The sequence below is a fragment of the Falco naumanni genome, chromosome 6 (assembly GCF_017639655.2).
Source record: "Falco naumanni isolate bFalNau1 chromosome 6, bFalNau1.pat, whole genome shotgun sequence".
NCBI classification, from domain to species: Eukaryota; Metazoa; Chordata; class Aves; order Falconiformes; family Falconidae; genus Falco; species Falco naumanni.
In genome coordinates, this window is record NC_054059.1 from 75,157,373 (window position 1) to 75,179,643 (window position 22,271).

Here is a 22,271-nt window from a genome sequence, read left to right on the forward strand (position 1 = left end):
TTTCTGTAGGGAACAGCGATGTGAATTTTGTAGCTGCCTGTGGCACTCTGAGGCACTGAGGTGATTCTGAGTAGAAACAGCTTGAGAAGCCAGAAGGAACTAATGGCAGAATAATTTGTGGAGACACAAGTTGCTGTGAGGGAGACCGCCTCGGACGGAGCTGAGCACAGCAGCGTCTCGCACCATTTCCCGCCGAAACCCCAACCACCACACCCGTGCAGCGGCTCCAGCTGGCGGTTGCTTCCGCGTGGGCGGGCGCACGGGCTGCCCCGGACGCCCACCGCATGCTTTCCGCCGCGGCGGCAGCGGGCTGGAGGAGGCGCCGCCTCCCCTCACGGCGTCCCCTTCCCTCGCGGCGTCCCCTCACGGCACCCGTCCCGTCCCTCACGGAGCCGGAAGTGACGCGCCGCAGCCCTTTCGCCTCAGCTCGGAGCAGCCATGAGGGCCCGGCGGCAGGGCGCGGAGCCGCGGGGGGCCTCGGACACACCGGCAGCGGGGGGCCCCACCGTTAGCCCTCCCCGTTCGCGGGGCCGCGGCGGGGCGGCCGCAGCCGGTGAGGCGGCGCTGCCGGGAGGGGGCCAGGCGGAGGAGTACGTGGTGGGGCAGGTGGCCGGCAGCCTCCGGGCGGACGGGGCTGCCGCCGCGCCGCTCGCCCGCCTCTTCAGCGCCGCCGCCGCGCCGCCGGTGCTGGTGGCCGTGAGGGGGGTGAGTGCCGCGCTCCTGCCGGGCCGCCGCGGGGGGCGGGCGGGCGGGCGGCGGGTGCTCTGGCCCCCGGAGGGCCGGGGGCTGCCGGGGCGGGGGTGTGGGTGGCGGCGCTGGCGCCTGAGAGGGGCCGAATGACGGCCGGGGGCGGCTTCCCGGGGCGCTCGGTCGGGAGTGCCTGCTCCGGGGGGACGGGTGGTAAATGGCTCGAGTGCAGGTCGCGATGGGCTGTCCCCCCGGGGCTGGGTGGGCGAGCTGGCGTGCACCGCTTCGTGCAGGTTTTGGCTTCGATTAGTGGCGTTTCAAATAAATTGTGACATGTAAAATAACTGTAGGGCGTTTCTGGAATTTTGTTTTTCAAGTTAATTTTTTTTAAAGGGAAATAAGAAAAGAAAGCGGACAGAAGAAGCTGAGGAAGTGTCAGAATACCAGAACTCATCAGTCACACAAGAACCTCCTGTAAAAGCAAAGAAAGCCAGAAAGAAGGAACTTTCAAAAGCAGAGGAAAACCTGGCAAACAGGTGAGTAAATAATATTTTTTTATAGCAAGATTTTAAAAAAATATATCTAGAGTAATCATGAGATTTCATATGAGTTCAGTGAAACAGTAAACTTCTAGTCTTCTTGAACCTTGTGTTTAAGAAGACTATTTTTAACAAGATTGTGAAAATTTTCTGTAGTCTGCCCCAAAAGGAAGTAAATAATTGCTGCTTCTTTCGGTATGTGAAGTGCAGATTCCCTGTTTGAGAGCTAACAGGTCTAGAGGTTGTAGGTGGAGACAAAAAGTTCTGTGCATGGGGTGATGCTTTCTGACTGTAGTCGCCTTTATCCAGGAGACCTGCAGTCAAAGGAGCAGAGGCAGTTGGAGCAGGTCCAAGGTACCAGAGTTGGTTATCCTGAACCACGCTTGTCCTCTGCAGTGACACAGAACTACTCTACTATACTGTCCGTTCTCTTACGTACTCTGAGTTTAACCATGATGCAGTCAGTGCAGGCAGGAGGCTAGTTTCTGTACAGTGAAATTTGGCTAATGAAGTTTGCTTGGTTGTAGCCTGAGGCTAACCCCTTGCCCTCTGGTCTGGCACTGTGCATTGTTGCATCTTCCATGCCTATGAAACTTGTTTGCTGTTTTGGTGTTGGTACCTTTCTAGAGGTTTCTTCAGATCTGCTTACTTTTCATGCTATTATGATGACAAGTTTGGATAGATAGAGATTTGTTAGTGCACAGGTGGATCCCAAAGGATGGATTGATCTGAGTGTCCTGGATACTGGGAACAATTACATCTCTCCTTAGTTCCATCCTGCAAAGATGAATTCCCCCCCCCTTCAATTTTAGAAATCAAATTATTTAATTCTGAATTCCTTCTTTATTATTCCTACTGAATAGTGAATGCAGTGCCTTGGGGACAGCAAATAGTTTTCCATATTACCAAACAGTCAGATATGTTTGTTTACTACATAATAAGCAAATTAATATTTGAAATATTGCATTGAACATGATCTAAAATGCAAGTTGAAACATTTATCTTGGAGGCTTAAATTCTTTAACCTTCAAAACTTTTTTTTTCTCCCCCCAACAATTATCATTTCTTGTCTTTTTTCTGATAAGAGAGAGCGCTTTGGAGCGGGCAGATGACGAGGAAGAGCAAAAACTGTTTCAGAACAAAAAGAAGCCAAAAAAAAAGGCCTCTCATACCATCACCAAAACAGTTGATTCAGACACAGGCACAACTGTAAAACAGCAAAAGAAAAAAAAGGTGGCTGATGAGATGGTAAACAGAAGAACAGTGTTTGTTGGAAACTTGCCTGTCAACTGTACTCTTCAGGTACGTGAGTGGATTCTGTCAGCTAAAGGAACGAGAAGAATTACAGCAGTCCTTAGTTTGAGGGAATGTTTCCAGCTGAGAAGTCACACGTATTTTTGACTAAAATTGGTGGTTTGGGAAAGTAGAGAACAACACTCATTATCGGAAACCATTAGAGGCAGTCTCTTTTGTTCACTGCAGTTAGTTAGGCTTTTTACAGCAGTGGATGCAGTTGTTCTTTCTGTAGTAGAAATGGTTAGGTTTTTTTCAATGAACAGTGACTTAATAGATGAGAACTAAATTACAAAGTTAGTCTGCTTCTAATTTTTAATGCAAGTAATACTTCAGATTGTTGTATAAAATATATTAAATTTATATTTCTTTTATATATACACTGTGGAAGAAATATAAACTTCTTCCATAGTAGGGGGTACAAATTCAGTTTTGGCCATCTGTAGAATAAGAAGCTGGCACAAGAAACACAGAAACACTTATAAATTACTTGCATATTTTAGTAGCGCTTTAACGGACCTTGTGTAATTAAAATGAAAATAATGTAAAACCAATCTTAATGATAAATACGCAACAATAATTCTTACTACCAGGATGCAAAGATGTACTGAATATGATATTTTCTGTTTAGGCAGTGAAATCTCTTTTTAAAGAGTACGGACAAATACAATCCATTCGATTCCGGTCTTTGGTACGTTCTTTTCTCTTAATGTTAAAAAAAAATATTTTTTGATCTCAAAGGGTAGTATTCCTAAAGTCTTTTATCTTTGTTAGTTCAGAATCTGGTTTGGGTGTGCATGGTTTGCCATTAGAGGAAGCCTTGGAGATTTTACCACGGAGGCACCACAGATGCATCTTTCATCACATTTTACTCTTCCTCTAGTGGCAATTGGCAGTAGCAGAGCTGTATTCTCTCTGGAAGAAGAATGCTTTTATTATTGCTTGTTTAGCTAAGGTATTACTTACCCATCTTTAAATCATAGTAGCAAAGACGCATTGATTGTAAGTCAGTGCTTGCTGTAAAATAGTTGAAGGCAACAGTCTTGGAACTCAAGAAATGTAACAGATGAAGTCAAAGCCAGCTATCTTGAGTTCTTTCTAGATCATCTCTAGGACTAGCCACTTCCATCATTTGCTCACTGTACTGGCTGCATTGCTTTGGGTGGGAATGGTACCGGTTTGAATTTCTCTTTGTCTTAAAGAACAAATATTTGAGATAAATTGATGCTAGGCCCACTTAACTAAAGATTTTTTTATCTTAAAGATTCCAGCAGAAGATACTTCATCCAAAAAGTTAGCAGCAATAAAGTAGGTTCCTCTTGTGAATTTTGTGCTTTATTTTTCAAGGCAAAAATAATTTTTAAGTGTTGGTTGTTCCATGTTTGGCTATAGTAATTTTTTTTATTTTGTGTTTCTTTGACACTTGTAGTTACCTTTGTGTACATAAGTTATCTTAACAAATGAAAAAGAATCACGTACTTGGTGTACTGGTAATTCATTAAGTTGCATTTCTTACATTTTAGGAAGGAGGAAGAAGTTAATAGTCTTTAATTCCTTGGGATATGTTTATGAGCTGAGGAAGCTTGATCAGGGTGCATATATAGGCCATATAAGATGTACAGTGGGACTCCCTTGGACATAAGGGAGTGCTTGATCTTTAAGAGAAACCAAGTTGTTACTGTGCACAAAACAAGGGGAGGTGTAAATGTGTTTATCAAGAAGTGCTTGTGCACTGCACACCATCAGAATTATTTAAACAATATGTGTCTTTTTCATGTTCCAGACATAAGGTGCACCCTAATGCCAAGTTCATTAATGCTTATGTTGTATTTAAGGAAGAATGCGATGCTGTTAAGGCTCTAAAGGCGTAAGTCTCAGTTTTGTTCCTCATTCCCTGTTGAAAAGGTAGATTTGCAGATAAATTTAAACTCTATTCTCTTTTGCTTGAATCAGAATAAAATGTTTTTTCAAACTTCCAAGTAAATTTGTGTTTGGGATAATGCTGTGCACTGACATTGTGAATTAAGTAATGTGTACTCATTTTATTTTTAAAACTGTTTTTCTTTTGGCTTACAAAAGAAATGGAACAGAAATTGCTAGTGGATTTCACATCAGAGTTGACATTGCATCAAAAAGCAGTTCAGTAAGTAACACATGTGACTAGAAAATGCCTTCTTTATAGTGTGGTGTTTGTTTTTTCGGGTTTTTTTCTGCATCAGGTAACTTCCTGTCTTGTATCTCTTGTTTTCTTTAGCATGACAATAAACGATCTGTATTCTTGGGAAATCTCTCATATGGTAAGTCTAAAATGGGCTGTTAGACATCATTACTTAACATCTATGGAATATGTTGACATTGCAGGTTTTATTTATTGATGTTTAGGGTAGCTAAAAATCTTTTGCTGGAATTGATTTTTTTAAATACCATTTTTATTTTTTTAACTGAAACTCCTGAAGGGGTTGTAAGCTGCAGAACTTGCCAGAAACTTAATTTTTTTCTTTATTGTAGCTAGAACTGCAAGCACTTTTAGTTCTTGTTGTTGCTTGACAGGTTTTAAATAAATATAACAACTGCGTATGTTATAGCTTTCTGAATGTTAAACATGTACTGGTACCTGTTTGTGAGCTATTTCCAAGTGATAGACAGTGATGGCTTCTCATTTTGATGCCATCTGTGAGCAACTGTGTCAAGGCAGCTGTTGGCAATTGTTGTTAGCCGCATGGAGGCGGTTACTGTGTAGTTGAGGTCGCTGCTTGATGAATATTCAGCTTCTTTTGAGTAGACCGGAGAGCAGATTGAGGGATTGCCATCAGGCGTGGTCCAGATGAGGGTGTTAATGGACTCAGGGTGCTTGGGACGAGCATCATACTTGGGGGTGGTGCGGATGCGTAAATACACAGGATGAAGGTGTGTCTGGTGCTTGTGGCCTGACATGCTGCCAGTAATGCCGAAACAAACAGGCTTTAGACTTCAGCCTAAACCTTGACCTGTCTGAAGGTCTGGACAGATGACAAATCTGATTGTGGTGATGTTACTAGTGCCTGTGGTGTAGAGCTTGTGTCAGTACTGTATGTTCTTCAGTGCATCCTGCAGAAAGAAGAGTTTGGATGTTTGCAGCACTCTGAAAATTACTTCAGCAGCTTGAACTTTTCTCAGGACATCTAAGTCCCATTGCTGTAATTAAAACTGTACTTTTAAATTCAGCCCCGCCCCTTAGAGATGCGGTTATATCTGTGTAAAGGGATTTACTGTAGTATGAAGTGTAGCTATACAGAAAAGAGAATAACCTGTACTTGGTACAGCACACTTGTCAGTTAGCGTAGGCACTAGCGTGAGAAAGCCTCTCACATCCAGCCATTATCAGAATAATTGTACCTCATCTGTGGCTGGAAACTGTAAATCCCTTCTCCCCCATTCAGCTAAAATCCACGGCTTGGTCAATGAGCAGTAGACTTCAGGAGCTGCCAGCTCAAGCTCATTATCATCAGCACTAATTCTTAGAGATTCTGGCATAAGAAGGAGCTATGAAAATATAGCACAAATCTTAACTTCCACTGCATTCAAACCATAAAGAAATTATTTGAAAAATATATTTTGGTCTTTGCCTTCCTTGTTTTGTGTGATTTATGTTGTACTCTTCAAAGCTGAGAATCGGTAACTGTCCAAGTAAATAGTCCTTTATAAAGTCTGTGTTGTTAACTTGCTGGAATTTTTCTGAACCACTGATATTTGTGTACCCTTTATATATATGTTTGTTTGTATTTACAGTTCAGGTACAATAGTTGGGTTTGGGCCAGGCTTCTAAAGCTGTGTGTCTGACTGAGGAGGCATGTTTCATTGTGCTTGCCTGCAGACATCAGTGACGATGCTGTGCGAGAACACTTTTCTGTCTGTGGAGGTGTAGTAGCAGTGCGAATTGTGAGAGACAGAAATACCGGCTTGGGTAAAGGCTTCGGCTATGTTCTCTTTGAGGTACGTGTGAATGGTGGGATTTGGGGCACCAGCAAGTCTTCAAAACCTGCATTAGGATTTGCCTTTAGAGCCTTTTAAATTTTTTCTTTAGTAATTTTTTTTTATTTGTATATGATATTAAGCGGTAGCATTGCTGTGTGTGTTAAAAGCAGCTTGGAAGGCCAATTCTGTAAGAGCAGGTACAAAGCAAAGCAGAGTGTTTCAGGTTGCGTACAAAGAAAAGCTGTAAAACTTTGGGGTAAAAGAAATTAACTTGAAGGGAAAGACTTAACGGAGGGACAGGTGAGTTTGCTTAGTCTAACCAATGTTCTCCTGTTTCTTACATGTCAAAAATGTCCCTTGCAGGTGATTTGCTTACTGGCTCCCCATTTTGGATCCAGTACAGCTTGCTTTGTCATGGCAGTCTCCCAGCCTCATCTTCCTTAGTTTATGTCCTGCAGTCCAATACCCTTTCCCCGCCACGCCCCCCCCCCCCCCCCAGTTTCTCCTGCAATCTCTCTGCCTCTGTCTTTTCCATCTCATGTAAGCTGTTTTGTAGCCCATTTTCAAGTATCTGCCTTAAAGAGTGGGTTACATGGGTGTGGTGTTCCTGGGCAGAGATGGTGTGTCATTTGATAAGAGCAGTTTGAGTGTTCTCTTGTAAAATCTTGCTTATGAAGAATTAAGGGCAACATTTTATTTGAAAGCCATCAACGGGAAGTAATGCTACTTTCAAACTGTCTGTTCGCGTAGAACACGGATGCTGTACACCTTGCTCTGAAACTCAACGAGACTGTTCTGATGGGAAGAAGGATACGAGTGAAGCGCTGCGGAGAGAAGTGGAAAGCACCACCGAAAAGCTCGTCTCGTGCTCCTAGGGACAGAGCTGATACCACATTAAAAACCAAGCGGCGCTCTACCGATTCCTTTGTTGGTGAAAAAGCCACCCCCTTGAAAAAACGCGGAAAACCAAAAAGGCCAAAAACTGTTCCTAGAAACAAAGCTGGGAAGAAGAAAGGGTCCTCTGATAAAAATCCAATGTATAGAAATGTTAATTATTCTTATAAAGGTTGATGTACAGAAGAGTGTTTTGTCATAAATTTTGTTTGCTAGTACAGCTGTGGGTGTTCATATTCCCTGTGTTGGGCACATGTCCATTGCGGCCGCATGGCCACTGCACTGTTCCATTGCTGTGTCCGACTCCTGAAAAAGTGGCTGCTGCAGACTTAAGCCTGTGAGGACATGAAAATATTTTTTTCTGGGGTTAGGCTGTTTTTTTCTGGTTTGTTTTGTTTTTTATTTAACTGTTAAGCTTCAGTTTTACAACACTTGGGTGGTGAAAAGCTGATGCTGGCGGAGTGGCGTTACGGCCGGGCTGCCCGGCGGGGCCCTCTGAGTCCGGGCACTTGGCAAGGTCCGGTCCCGGCGGGGGGGCAGGGGGGACCCTCCCATGCCCCCCCGACGAGACCGGACCTCGCCGGGGAGGGCTGGTGCCGCCGCAGGCACTGGCGGAGCCACCCCGAGCCGGCGCTGGCTGATGACGTCAGCGGAAGCGAGGCGGGGTCCTTTCTGCCCGCCCGCTCGCCCCAAGGTGCCTGCGGAGCTCGGCGCCGGCCGCGCGGCGGGAGGGGGCGGCGGCGGCGCGGCGGGACCTGGGCCCCGGGCACGATGATGGTGGGCAAGACCAGCGCCATCGCGGCGGGCCTCTGCGGGGCCCTTTTCATCGGCTACTGCATCTACTTCGACCGCAAGAGAAGGAGCGACCCGAATTTTAAGAACCGGCTGCGGGAGCGTGAGTGTCCGCGCCGCCGCCGCAGGAGCCGGCAGGGCGGCACGTGGTGGGCCCGCAGCGCCCCTCCCCCACCCCCCGCTCCCCGCCGCCGCCGCATCGCGGCCTTCCCGCTCCCCTCCCTGCGGGGGCACGGCCCTGGCCGCGGGTACCGGCAGAGGGGGAAGGCGCGGGAGGCTGCGGCGGGGCCGGGAGCTCCGGCCGCTCCTTGCCGCTCGCCACCCCCTCACCCAGCGCGGGGGCCGGGGCTGGCCGCAGCCCGCGCTCCGCGGCCGGCCTGGGTGCTGGGTGACCTCTGGCTTCCGCGCCAGCACCTTGGCGTGGCAGTACTTGGCCTCTTTTTCTGTAAATCCCGTTGTCCTGCCCGGCCGCACCGCTGTCGCCGCTGCCTTGACGTGGTGACGCTGATTCTTTTTTTTTTGCTTCTGGAAGGCGAGCAGGTAGCAGCGCGCGATCTCTTGCAGGGAGGTTGTGGCTGTGCTATGGCAGCAGCCCTCGCCTGTTTCACCTGCTGCATTCTTAACCCTCCTGGCAGCTCTGTTATTGGCTTCCAGGATAAGAATGAATGCCAGAGAAAACTGTTGATTCATCCAAAATGTAGAGCTCTTCTCCCGTGGCTCTTCGTTATTTCACATCTTCAACATTTATTTGTTTTAACAATGAGCAAAGGGTTTACATGTGACTGTAGCCACGAGTACTCGAGGTAGTCGAAGTCGTCCAAGGTACTCGAAGGATTCATGAGAAATAGGCAGATATTTGTTTCCGGGTTGTTTCTGTCACGGCAGTATGTATAATATTCCTTTGATAACTAATCTGAAGATAAGGAATTACCATTAAGGTAAACTTTCCCAGCGAGTAATCGTAACATGGTTGGCAGTTTCATGGATGGAAGAATCAATAACTAGATGGGTTAATAAGCATTCACCTGATGATGTTTAAACATAACTTAAAACAGTTTGATTCTGTCCTAATGGATGGAATTTCCTGAGCGACCAGTACTGATGCTTAACAGTGTAGTACTTCCGCTTTCTGTGGGCTCATCCACAGCAAATTTTACCTTTCAAATACTTCATCTTCAGGCCCTTGCTCATGTATGTAAGATCTTAGACACGCTTGTTGTGCATTTTCCAGGTACTTTTTGCCCTGCCCTGGAAGTCATTCATGGGGAATTTTTAGCACAGTAAACTGGTGTGTGCTTGTCTTGCACAAGCAAACTCGATTTTTGGCAGTATAATCAACCACATTCTTTGTATGACATTAAAGATGTGGTAGAGGAAATACCGGATTACATTAGATTTTTGCAGAAGCACTGAAAATTACTTTTGCATCCCATTGTTTTCATTACCTGAGCTCTCCAGTAATGGTCTGAATAAACCTTAGACTTGCTCTGATTAAGAATTAACATTTTATTTAGAGTAGAAAAAAACCATTGTGGTTTGTTAGGGAATGGCTGTTGTCATTTGGAGGACATCACTGTGTGACTTAAGGATCCTTGGACATGATACGTTTTTAGTTGTAAGGCTTTACATAATATTAAGGAATTTGGTTTTATTTTTATTTTTTATTACTGTACTTCTTTATTGTGGATGCTTCTGTAGAGGTGCCAGTGATCTGATTATTACGTTTTTACTGATGGCTAGTAAGGCTTGGGATCTAAAATACTTGACCAAAAAAGGTCTGATGTGGAAGCCAGTGCAGTTTTTTAGATGAAGGTATACCGTTTCTCGGGCAATAGTAGAGGTATTTGATGAAAAACTTGTAGAAAATGCCTTCAGAGCAGATCTTTTCCACCAATGTTCTTAGGATAAGATTGTTTTTCAACTTCTAAGATGCAGTGTCACCAAAACTGGGGAAGGACACGAGATCTGACATGTCAGTGGATTGCCTGGCTTATTTGGTCAAGCTGACATGCTGATTAGAACCAGTATGTTTTTGCCACCCCGGTTACATTGTACATCTCTTTGGGCTGTGTTAGGACCAAAGTTTACCCATCATAAAAAGGAGGTGACCAGATTCAGGTTTCTGGGGGGAAAAAATGGTGATTTCCTGGGAGGCTTGAAAAACTGCTGGACTTTGGTTTTCCAGATGTCTTAATCTTATTTATTTAGCAGGTTTTGTGGTTTTTTTAGGCTTTGGTGTTGCTAGTTTAGGGGCAAGTCCATGTTTAATCTTGGGACCAAAAGATAACAAAGCTATAAACATCTGGAGCTACTTAGCTTCCACAGCTATATTTAAGGATGATAAGATTTTAGATGTGTTCACTGTTCGTGTTTTTGAAGGAATGTATAGGATGGAACTGTTCCCTATGCAAGTATGGATGTTGAGCTCTTCATCCGGAGACAGCCAGCATTTCTGACCGTGCTGAACTTTGCCCCAGAGCACCCTCTGCCCGGGCAGCTGCGGGAGAGCAGAGCAGCAGGCAGGCTTCGGGGTGGGACCTGAAGATGCAAACGGCTTTTTGGTCGTTCTGTTTGTGGGGCTGGTTGTGAAGCTGCTGGGGTAACTCAGGGACTTTTGCAACCCCTAGCAGCACAACAGGTTGTCTGTTGGTTCACATTTGAAACTTAACTGCCCGTGTACAGGAGCTGTCCCTGAAGGACCTGCAAGTCACGTGCAGTTTGGGAGCTGCAGTAAGCTTTCTGTTTTGAATGGATGCGTGTGCATTTCTGTGTCAGCTAAGATTCCTTCTACTGCCCCTGCCCCTTCTTAAAATGTGATAATGTCTTTAGAAAAGAGGGAAGGGTTTCATTTTCTTGGAGGTCCCTGGGGGAAACCAGAAAATTTTGGGTTTTTTTTTTTAGGTATCTCCCCTAAAAACTTTAGGTATCTCCACTCGGCAAGCCATCACTTTTTGCTATTTTTTTGTCCTCTGTTACAACTGTAACACTTTTGGCTGTTGCAGAGATACTTTACAACTACTGTTACCAACCCCTATGGGAAGAATTGTAAATATCCTTTAGAGCTACTTGTTTTTTGTAATTATTTTAGCTAGTGGACTTTTAAAGCGACCTGTAAAAATATATTAAGGAGAGGAAGAAAAATTGCACAGTAATCAGTTGAAAGATTCTGTAGATCAGTGTTCAGTTTTCAAATCTTGGTGGTTCTTCACATTCCTTTACTATTTTCAGATTAAAGTATATGATTTTATATGTGTTTTATCAGTGGGCAAAAGCTTTTATTAAATAGTTACAGTTACCAGCATGTCTTTTTTTTTCCCTTTACCTCTGAATGCTTAACCCAGTGAGTGATAACCTGTTGTAGTATTTTAGAAGATGTCATTGTCACACCAAGAAAACACCATATTCTCCTGAAACTGATGTACAGATATTAAGCTGTTACTCTTTGTACTCTTCATTGACCATTTCACTGAATGTTTCACTACAGTTGCAATGTGGCTTGCTTTGATAGGGGAACATTCCAGATGCTACTCTTTCTTCCTGCTCCCTCCCACCCCCTTTTCTTTATTTAATGTTTAGGATTTTATTTAGTAGCAAAACTGGTTTGTGTAGTAGTGCAGTTTAAAGTTTTGTGCAAATGAATGCTTCAGAGAACTTGGAGTGAGCTAATTGAAGGCACCAACTTTCAAGAGGTGAATTCTTCTTTGATACTGCATACAACCGTAATGATAGAAGTATAGTATCCTACAGGTCTATAAGATGCATTTTCCTGTATATGGTGTTGTAAAATAACATACACGGGTCAGTAACTTGTAGAAAGTCGGGTGCTAAGGGTAATGAAGGTATTTTAGAAAGTAAAAGAGTGATCTGTGTAGTGAGAATGTGAACTTCCTTTATATTGTCCATAAATTTCACATGTTACATGATCACTAGTAGGAAATAGTATTCCTGAATGTCTACATCATCTGGACAATTGCACATTTTTAACTCATTGCCATTAAAACTGCTAGTCTTATTTGGAAGTATTTCCAGCTTGCAGTGTTGTCTCAAAAGAAAAACCAGGGCTGTGTGACCGTTCTTTGTCAACATGGATGTTCACTGGGCAGACACGGAGGACAAATAGTGAGAGTGCAGTTGCTTAACCATAGGCTGTGTTTAAAAGTTATATTGGTGTAACTATTTCAGTTGATGAACTGGTGACTTACAAAAATGATTATTCTAAGGAAGTGAGCAGTATAACCGTAATTATTCTTTCTTGTATGAAGAGCTGCTGCTATAAAATAACTTTATACCTGCCTAATTGCATTAAAAGCAAGCTAATAGCTCATTATAATTACACTAGTTTTGCTGGAGTGATATAACTTTATGTTGCAGACCAACTTTATGCCTCTAGGTTGGGCAGTTAAACCTGTAAATGTTCCATCTGTAGATGCTTGCTTTCCTCAGATTTCAGAAACTTATGCTTTGCTGTGGGGTGGTGAGATACTGCCACCTATTTAACTAGTTCCCAAGTCTTTGCTAACCAGGCAGCTGGGAAAATACACTTACGTACTTACTGTAGCCTGCTAAGGTTCCTGTTGGTGGTGCACCACATAGTTCATAATGAGGCAGTGTTGGCTTGTAGGCAGTTTGGTGGTTTATCATTGTTAGAAATCACATAGACAAGTCCTGCGTTACTCTAATTCTCTTTCCTTCTCCATGCCTCTAGTGCGCTGCTGCAGGTCCTGCACAGGTGGTGTTTACGGTAGCCAGCAGCACAATTGCCATTTTGAATTGCTGTGCCACTGCCAGCCCTCGTTAGACCTCTAAACTATATTCTGTTGCAGAGAGTGGGTTGCAGTCTTGTGTTCAGACTTCAATATTTGGAATATATTACCAGGTTTTTTATTTGAAAGATAACTTTGATTTGTTCCTGGTTTTGAACTGTAATCTGTAGGCTTTTTAAATGCAAATTAAAAATGTAAGACATTTTTATTTTTACAGGAAGGAGGAAACAGAAGCTTGCCAAAGAGAGAGCAGGGCTTTCCAAGGTAATACTGTGTTCAATAATGCACTGCTATTTTAAAAGATGTTTCATCTGTATTATTTGTAAGATTTGTTTAAAGATCTGTTTTGATTCCAGCATTACAAACATTTCTGCAAATACGCAGTCTTTAATTTTTTTAATACTCACAAATAACCATATGAAATGGTTGTTCCTTTTGGTGTGTCAGATAGAGGCCTTGTACTAGAAAGCACATTTACTGTGTGTTTTGATGGTGTTTTTCTCTTTGTAGTATATGCAAGGACTTTCCAGACTTAAAAATCATTGAAGTGGTACACCTAAAACTGAACTTGATGTTTTTTTGCTGTAAGCCTGTGATTTCTCTTTCTTTATCACCAGTGGATCTTGGAAGATAAGATAGGTTTATCTTAACCAATTGTAAGAAATACAGTTGTGATAAACATAATGCACCTTAGAATTTATATTTGCTACAAAATTGTGCACTTAATAAACTGAGTAGAGGTATTTCAGGCTCTGTCTCTCTACAGATTTGCGATGTTATGATACAAGACCTGAGTCTGATTTTCAGAAACATTCTGTGTACGTTTAGCTCAGTGGTGACACTTTTACTTGGTTTTTTTTGTGTTTGGGGTTTTTTTTACCAGTTTCAGTGTTAACAGTGTCACAGAATCACAGAATGGTTGAGGGGCCTCTGGAGATCCTCTAGTCCAACCCCCTGCTACGTTCTCCTAGAGCAGGTAGCACAAGATTACATTCAGGCAGGTTTTGAATGTCTCCAAAGAAGACGACTCCACAGCCTCCCTGGGCAGCCTGTTCCAGCGCTCTGTCACCCTCAAGGAAAAGAACTTCTTCCTCACATTCAGATGGAACTGCCCGTGTTTTGGCTTGTGCCCATTGCCCTTTGTCCTGTTGTTGGGCTCCACTGCAAGGAGCCTGGGCCCATCCTCTTGACACCCGGCCCTGAGATCTTTGTAGACCTTGGTAAGATCCCCCTCAGCCTTCTCCTCTCCAGGCTGAACAGGCCCAGCTCCCTCAGCCTCTCCTCATGAGGCAGATGCTCCAGCCCCCTCATCACCTCCGTAGCCCTCCGCCGGACCCTGCCCAGCAGTTCCCAGTCTCCCTTGACCTGGGGAGCCCAGCCCTGGACACGGCGCCCCAGGTGCGGCCTCCCCAGGGCAGAGCCGAGGGGCAGGATCACCTCCCTGCACCTGCTGGCCACGCTCCCCCTCACGCACCCCGGGGTCCCGCTGGCCCCTCGGCCACCAGGGCTCACTGCTGGCTCACGGGCGACTTGCTGCCCACCAGAACCCCCAGGTCCCCTCCGCAGAGCTGCCCCCCAGCAGGTCAGCCCCAGCCCGTACCGGTGCGTGGGGCTGCTCCTCCCCAGGGGCAGGACCCTGCTCTTGCCTGTGCTGAACCCCACGAGGTTCCTCTCCGCCAGCTCTCCAGCCTGCCCAGGCCTCGCTGAAGGGCAGCGCAGCCTGCGGGTGTATCGGCCGCTCCCCCCGGCTTCGTGTCACCTGCCCACGTGCTGCGGGCACGCTCTGTCCCCGCGTCCCGGTCACTGATGGGCAAGTTGAACAGGACCGGACCCAGCACTGACCCCTGGGGAACACTGTGGGCCACAGGCCTCCAGCTGGACCCTGCGCCGCTGCTCACAACCCTCCGGGCTCTGCCCTTCAGCCTGGTCTCAGTCCACCTCGCTGTCCCCTCATCCAGCCCACGCTGCCTGAGCTTACCTACGAGGATGTTATGGGAGACGGTGTCAAAAGCCTTGCTGAGGTCAAGGTAGGCACCACCCACTGCTCCCCCCTCGTGTACCCAGCCAGTCATTCCATCACAGAAGGCTTTTAGGCAGGTCAGGCATGATTTCCCTTTGGTGAATCCTTGCTGACTACTCCCTGTAACCTTCTTTTCCTCCACATGCTTAGAGATGATCTCCAGGATGAGCTGTACCATCACCTTTCCAGGGATGGAGGTGAGGCTGACCAGCTTGTAGTTTGCTACTGTGGCACCTCTCTTGTTCTCCATGACCTTTCAAAGGTGACGGAGAGTGGCTTCACAGTAACATCTGCCAGCTCGCTCAGCACTTGGAGGTGCATCCCATCGGGGCCCATGGGTTCATGATCTTTTAACCCAATCCTCCTTGACCAAGGGGAAGTCATCCTTTCTCCAGACTCTCTGTCTCCAGAGTCTGGGAAACCCAAGGGCTGGTGTTGGCAGTAAAGACTGAAGCAAAGATGATGTTCAGTAACTGCCTTCTCTGTATCCTTCATCACCAGGGCACCCACCTTACTCAGCAAGGGCCTGCATTTTCCCTAGTCATCCTTTTCCTACCGATGCACTTGAAGAAGCCCTTCTTGCTGCCCTTGACATCCCTCACTAGATCTAATTCCACACAGGCCTTAGCTTTCCTTGTCGCATCCCTGCATGTTCTGACAACGTTCCTATGTTCCCCCCAAGTGGCCTGTCCCTTTTTCCACATTCTGTATGCTACCTGCTTCTGTTTGAGTTTTGCCAGAAGCTCCTTGCTCCCATCTGTGCAGGTCTCCTGCCCCCTTTGCTTGATTTCCTACTCATGGGGATGCACTAATCTTGAGCTTGGAGGAAGAGATGCCAGCTCTCTTGGAATGCCCCCCCCCACCTTCTAGAGTCCTAACCCATAGGATTCTTCCAAGTAGGTCCTTGAAGAGGCCAGAGTTAGTTCTCCTGAAGTCCGGGGTTGCAATCCTACTTATTGCCCTGCTTCCTCCACGCAGGTTCCTGAGCTCCTTCACCTCACAGTCACTGCAGCCAAGGCTGCCCCCAACCTTCACATCCCCAACCAGCCCTCCTTTGTTTGTACAAGGTCCAGCAGCACACCTTGCCTCGTTGGCTTCTCTACCACCTGCGTTGAAAAGTTATCATTGGTGCTCTGTAGGAGCCTCCTGGGCTGTGTGTACCCAGCTGTGCTGTCTTTCCAGCAGGTATCAGGGTGGTTGAAGTCCCCGATGAGAACCAGGGCTGTTATCGTGAGGCTGCCGCCACTTGTCTGTAGGAAGCCTCACTGACTTCCTTGTCCCGATCAGGTGGCCTGTAGCAAACACCTGCACCCATGTCCCGTGTCCCCCATGTTGGCCTGCCCCTTAATCCTTACCCATAAGCTCTTGACTTGTTCTGCATCTGCCCTGGGCAGAGCTCGGTACGTTCCAGTTGCTCTCCACGTAAAGGGCAGCCCCGCCACCTTGCCTTGCTGGCCTGGCGTTCCTAAAAAGTACGTAGCCATCCATGCCGGCATTCCAGGCATGTGAGCTATCCCACCATGTCTCTGTCGCTACGATGAGTTCATGGCCCTGTGATCGCACACAGATCTCTAGTTCTTCCTGCTTATTCCCTGTGGAGTGGCTGGAAGACAACGGACATGTTATGAGCAATCCAGACCAAGTAACTTTGTTGTAATAGCAGGCCGAGCAGGCCGGAGCTGTAACAAGCTGCAGGTGTTGTGAAGGACATATGCAGGGCCAAGGGAGACAAAGACACTGTGTATTCACAGAGAGATAAGAGTTGGACAGAAACATGAGAAAAAGCAGGATGGCTGCACAAGGGAGCGGCGTGTGGGCACCACACCGGGACCAATCATAGGGGAGGTGGAAGCATGTGAATGAGTAGTTTTAACCTGTCACCTTTTACTTAACAAAGCCTGCGTAGCATGTGTATTTTTAGCTGGGGGTATAAATTGCTGTGAGTCTATTAATAGCATCTGTAGAGTATAAATCGCTGTGTATCCCTTAATAAAGTGGCACTAACTTGATCACGTTGGTCGTATAAGTTGTGTCCGAGCCTTCTGCGTCAACAGTTCCCCACGCTGTGTGCATCGGTGTACAGGCAGTTCAGAGAGGTAATGGAGCACGCAGGTTTCCCAGGAGGGGTGCAAGAGGATCCACCACAGCCACACGCACACTTGAGGTGGCTGGTCTTGTGCTACTTCTCATGGGAGGCAGCTAAAGAACGTACATTGCTGCTCTCGTTGGCTTGGCTTATTCCCCAGCTGGATGCGATGGTGTGAACGTTGCCACCTCGGACCCTGCCCCCTGGGTCCTTCAGTTTAAAGCCCACCTTGTCAAGCTGGCCAGCCTGCTGCCAAAGATTCCCCTGCCTCTTCTAGACAGGTGGATCCCATCTCTCCCTAATAGGCTATAGTCAAAGAATGTCCCGTTGTACAGCTGTGTGTGTGATTTCAGTTGATGTTTTCTGCTGACTTCTCTATTAACTGCTGTTTAAGGGCCAACTTATTTTTACTGTGTGTGTTACAGTTGCCTGATCTGAAAGATGCTGAAGCAGTTCAGAAGTTTTTCCTTGAGGAGATTCAGCTTGGCGAGGAATTACTAGCTCAAGGTAATAGCATAATTTTTTTTGAAGGGTAAGCTGTAAAATAGTTTTCTTTACCTTTGATAGAAGATGTTTTTTGTATACTAAGATCTTTTGGGGAGTCAAATTCACCTAGGAAAATCTTTACTTTTTTCTAACCCTCCGTATTCAGAAGACCCTGCAAGGGAGGAGGAAAGTAAAGTGGTTTCATTTTCGATGATTTCATTCACTGTTGGTGGGTGGTTTTTGTAAATGCTTTACAGTGTGGAAGAAGATTGATTTCAAAACATAATGATTTGTCATACAGGTGAATATGAAAAAGGTGTTGATCACTTGACCAACGCCATTGCTGTGTGTGGACAGCCGCAGCAGCTACTACAAGTTCTACAGCAGACTCTTCCACCACCAGTGTTTCAAATGCTTCTAACTAAGCTCCCTACAATAAGCCAGGTATGTGAAACGTTCCCTGTTGCTTTGATTTGAAAATAATTGAACTACTTCTCTTATCCACTACATCAGTCTGAGTATTAGTTTTTGTAATACATTTTTTGTATATGTACAGTTAGATTAAAAGAAGTTTTTTTTCAACTGAGGCATTAAAAAGCGTATATGAAAAATACCATGTAGCGTTAATAGCAAACAGGGTAAAACAGAAATACGAAACTTCTCTCATGCATAGCTTATGCTAAGCTCTTCTGAAGTAGAGATGTCTGACTGCAGCTCTGATACCGGATCCAGTTTCCCAAATACAAGTTGGGGGATCAGAAAAGCGGTGATTTCTTACGCTGGGTCTTGAGGTTGTTTCTTTTAATTATATATCCGTAAGCGTCTGTAAGTGCTATGAAAGTCCATTAGAATTAATCTGTTGCTTTTGCTAGCTGGTTGCTCCTGGGCCAGCTATAAACACAAAATATAACTAGCACCAGAACACGTGACAGTTTTGGAAACTTGGGGGTTTCCCTGGTGATAAAAGTGTTTGTAGCTCTGTGTATGAAACGCCCTGCCGTTTTAGCCTGAGTACTGTGCAGGTAACGTTGTTAATATGCTAGCAGGTAAGTCTATTGTAGAATAAATGGTATGGTTTATTTTCTTGGAAATGCAAGAGTACTCTATAATGGTATTACCTCACCTAAAGCGGAGACTCAATGCTGTGCATCAGACAGCTCTCTTTACTGCTCAGGCCTGTTTACGTTTTGGTTTAAGGTCCATATAGTTAGTAAGACCACTGAAAAGCATCAGGTACACAAGATGTAAAGGTTTGGGGAAACAACAGAGCAAAAATGTTTCCGTAGAGAACAGTGCCAAAAACCTCACAGAGGTCATCACTTGAGGCTAACAGGATGTTATTTATCTGAGTTTGGCTTTGTTAGGCATTGCACAGTACATAATTTCTGTGGAACTGACTTCAAAAAAACTTATGTCAAATAAATTACCATTTTTAACATTTATCAGTTTGTTTGGTAATTACACTGCTTAATGTTCAGTGTAAAATTACATTGCTTGATAATCAGTTGCCTACTGTCAATTTTATGTAATTGTGAATGAGTTTTTCTCCTTCTTACAGAGAATTGTAAGTGCACAGTGCTTGGCTGAAGATGATGTTGAATGAGGTCACACCACAACAGGGGAAAATAATGTTTTCTTACCCCAGAAGATGAGCATCAGTAGGGGGATAAAGGGGCAAACATAGTAGTTAATGGACTGTGTACCACATCGGGTTCTACCAGAGTTAAAATTAACTTTGTGTAGGTGGGTTTCGCAGGATTTTATTTATTATCCCAGTGAAAAGTGTATTTTGATAAGAATTCATTTTATAAATACACTGTGTTGAGTTATCAAAGTATCACTAACTTCATTATTATTAAAATATGCAGTTGTAATGTTGTACATATAAAGACATAAAACTACGACCTATTAAAAACCCAATGCTCATTTTTGAAAAAACAAAGTTATGGCAATAAAGATTTATCTGCACTTGTGTGTCCCTATAGTACTACTTTAAATTTCAGAACATTTGGTTGTCAGAGCAAATGATCTAAAAATGACTTAACATTAAAATTTATTTTTAATGTTATGGCTGGTCTTCCAATGCTTTTAATTACTTTTAAAACATTGTGTCATTTCCTAAGACAATAGATGTGATCATTTACACAGTAACTGATCACCTTACAAAGAGATGCAAATCAGAATGGTAATAGATGACTGGCTGCAGAAAGAATGACAAATCCATTTTTGTCAGGAACAATAACATCTAAATTGACAAGTCAAAACTGTATCTGGCAAACATGAAAGCTCTCTTAATGCAGGTGTCTGAAATAAAGCTCTTTGGAATAGAACCTGGGGCAGATTGTAAGACCAGAAAGGTTGCTTTTGGGAAAGCTTGAAAGCTTTTTGCAAGACAGGCAGTCAACATTTCAGTCTCTAGTCTTCAAGACCGTAGAAAGTGGTTGTTAACCATCTTTGGCATTTAGCTTTAAAAACGTAATTGCACTTATAAGGTAAGACAATGATATCCCCAGGCTATAAACTAGCTAAAGCTAATGGAATCAGCAAAATGTTGTAAAAGTTCGATATGGTATGGTACTGTAAAGTTGAATTTCACTAAGTTTTCCTTTGCTAGTGAAAAGGATAGATAATAGACTGAAAGGCAGATAATAGACAGACTCAAGTGAGTAGCAGAAGCATACATCCGAAAGCAAGTTTTCCATGGGTAGGCTGTTCTAAATGTCAAACAGATCGGCTTCTGCTGTTCTCTGGTTTTGTGCTGTCACCACTCAGGTGGCAGAAGAAACAATGTAAACTGTAGCTTTATATTATCGGCGTGGTGACTTGTTTTAACTTGAGGAGAGGAAAGGAGGAGAATGCTTCGAGGTGTCTGTCTTTCAGACCAGCTGATGGTCTGTGCTAATGATGCCAATACATTAATAGTAAGGTACTAGGTGGCATAGTCCAAGTGGAAGTGAGATACTCTGAAAGCACTTTAGCCAGCATTCCCATCTGTCTCTGTCTCATTTCAGCCTGGTGTATGTTTCTGTAAAGGCAGATTCTTCCAAACCATAGGTCTCAACGTTTCAGAAATTGCCTCACAGAATTTTTGAGAGATAGTTCACGGTTCCCTAGCAGTCAGATACCCGAGTCTGGGAGTAGAAACGGCTCTTAACTGAGTCAGTCTGCTTAAATGGTTTGCCGTGGAAGAGGTATTTCCCCCTTAACCCCCTGAAAACACATCTCCTGAGATTTGAGGTGCTATTGAATGTTTCTGTAATGTGACAAATACTTAAGTTAATGGCTGGTACAAACAAAAAGTTCTTGAACAGCTGGTTGTAGTTTAGCCTTTTTGTTGTGCTTGAATTGTTCGGGTAGCGTAAGTTAAAAGTAAAACTTAGTACCCATGATCTTCAGGTGAGCATGGCTGACTTGTTCTTTTCCTTTTAATTTATTTTGGAGGGACAAAGTTATTTCCACCTAGAATTCTTAACAAAAATAATGTGAAATTGCAGAAGGTTCTATTTTTAATGAGTACAGTGAGGCTTTTTGGAGTTTTCTTTTCCTTTTTAACCCTTAAAAAAAGTAAGAATTTGTAGGTTATGCTGACCGATCTGTTAGCATATTTAGCTGTTGTTCTTGCTGGTGGTGGTTGCTTCAGTGTAATACTTCTTTGATTCAGCTTTTAACATTGTCTTACAGTAAATCAAACTCCTTTCCACCCTGCCTTGAAAAACTAACCCAAACAGCACAAGATAAAAGTGGTACCCTTCCTTCAAACCTGAACAATTTTCTGCACTCTTTGGTGGAATGATGACAATTTGAATTCACAGTTCAGCTTGAAGCAAAGCTTTCCTGAACTAAGGATGTTTTAGCAAACCTGGGAGTCAATTCTGATTTTGATGGAAGACTTAGTCTGATTATGGCTACAGATGGCCATTGCTTTAATAAACATCACAGACACGCGTATTACTCCAACCCTTTTTAGTTTTCTTGATCCTGCCAAGTTAGATGCAAACAAAATTCTAGATAGCATAGATTTAAATGAAGCCTTAAGGACAAATTTGTTCTCATATTTGATAACCCAGAAGTGCCTGGTCAGTATGTTGAGAGCAAGCTCCAGTACCTGTTATGAATGCCTTAGCTAGTAGGGTGGGAATGAGGAATCCTTTTAACAAGGCGTAAGGTTGTTGTTTGGGTTTTTTCTCCAAAATCTTCTGATGTGGCCAATACCTTACAAACTGTGAAAACTTGAAGATACTGTCTAGGATGGGAATTTGCTGTTGCTCCAACAACGGCAGGCTGACACTGGTGTAGTTAACATGCGCAGCCCACAGATGTAGGAGGCTATCATTTATAACTGCTTTCAGACATAAGCAAAGTGCAGGTCATCGTAAGTGCAGTGGTAATGATGGATGTTACTGCATCGGCAGTAGCAATGCCATTGCATTAGCTGTGCCTAGTACTGTATTTTTTTTCACCTATGCGAATTAAAAAAAGATGGAAGTGAGCCGTTCTAGTTGTGGATTTGCTGTTGCTGAGCTCACAACTGCTGGTGAGTAAGATCTGTAATCTTATTTTACTGCAGGTAAAACTGCTAATCTTTCTCCCAGAAAGAGCCGTCTTCCCTTCTGTGGTGCTCCAAGAACAAGGCACTTGTCAGCACTAAGAGGATTTCTCATAAAGGATATCAGAGGCCTGTTAGTTTTATGTTGGGAAGTCTCCTATCATCAGTTAAGAGCTTCTCTGGCAGCTTTTATAGAAAAAAACGCCAGCTA

General features: G+C 44.3%; 3 protein-coding genes and 1 non-coding gene across 9 annotated transcripts in view; all 4 read left to right on the forward strand.

Annotated features, from left to right (window-relative positions):
* Positions 1-1,206, forward strand: part of ARID4B (AT-rich interaction domain 4B) — a 101,024-nt gene extending 99,818 nt beyond the window's left edge. For all 6 annotated transcript variants that reach the window (XM_040597201.1, XM_040597200.1, XM_040597203.1 and 3 more), the window contains one exon: positions 1,081-1,206. The gene's annotated coding sequence lies outside the window, so the exon portion shown is untranslated. The remainder of the gene's footprint in view (positions 1-1,080) is intronic.
* RBM34 (RNA binding motif protein 34) lies at positions 439-7,544 on the forward strand. Its single transcript, XM_040599369.1, has 11 exons — positions 439-705; positions 1,081-1,161; positions 1,522-1,580; positions 2,312-2,528; positions 3,151-3,210; positions 3,784-3,827; positions 4,303-4,386; positions 4,599-4,662; positions 4,774-4,816; positions 6,373-6,491; positions 7,224-7,544. Exons 1-11 carry the CDS (start codon positions 439-441, stop codon positions 7,542-7,544), a joined length of 1,359 nt encoding a protein of 452 aa, XP_040455303.1.
* Positions 7,545-8,035: 491 nt separating this feature from the next.
* Positions 8,036-19,482, forward strand: TOMM20 (translocase of outer mitochondrial membrane 20). Its single transcript, XM_040597481.1, has 5 exons — positions 8,036-8,262; positions 13,140-13,186; positions 17,454-17,535; positions 17,816-17,958; positions 19,073-19,482. Exons 1-5 carry the CDS (start codon positions 8,139-8,141, stop codon positions 19,115-19,117), a joined length of 441 nt encoding a protein of 146 aa, XP_040453415.1. The 5' UTR covers positions 8,036-8,138; the 3' UTR covers positions 19,118-19,482.
* LOC121090818 lies at positions 8,771-8,905 on the forward strand. The gene has a single exon (XR_005828740.1). It is a non-coding gene; the product is annotated as a small nucleolar RNA SNORA14 (small nucleolar RNA).
* Positions 19,483-22,271: the final 2,789 nt, after the last annotated feature.

Excerpts from the sequence above, each read along its gene's own strand:
- TOMM20 (XM_040597481.1), top strand. The coding sequence starts at position 8,139 with ATGATGGTGGGCAAGACCAGCGCCATCGCGGCGGGCCTCTGCGGGGCC. Across the intron at positions 13,187-17,453 it reads AGAGAGCAGGGCTTTCCAAG|TTGCCTGATCTGAAAGATGC; the intron begins GTAATACTGTGT and ends TGTGTGTTACAG. Across the intron at positions 17,536-17,815 it reads CGAGGAATTACTAGCTCAAG|GTGAATATGAAAAAGGTGTT; the intron begins GTAATAGCATAA and ends TTTGTCATACAG.
- RBM34 (XM_040599369.1), top strand. The coding sequence starts at position 439 with ATGAGGGCCCGGCGGCAGGGCGCGGAGCCGCGGGGGGCCTCGGACACA. Across the intron at positions 706-1,080 it reads TGCTGGTGGCCGTGAGGGGG|GGAAATAAGAAAAGAAAGCG; the intron begins GTGAGTGCCGCG and ends TTTTTTTTAAAG. Across the intron at positions 1,162-1,521 it reads CAGTCACACAAGAACCTCCT|TCGCCTTTATCCAGGAGACC; the intron begins GTAAAAGCAAAG and ends TTCTGACTGTAG.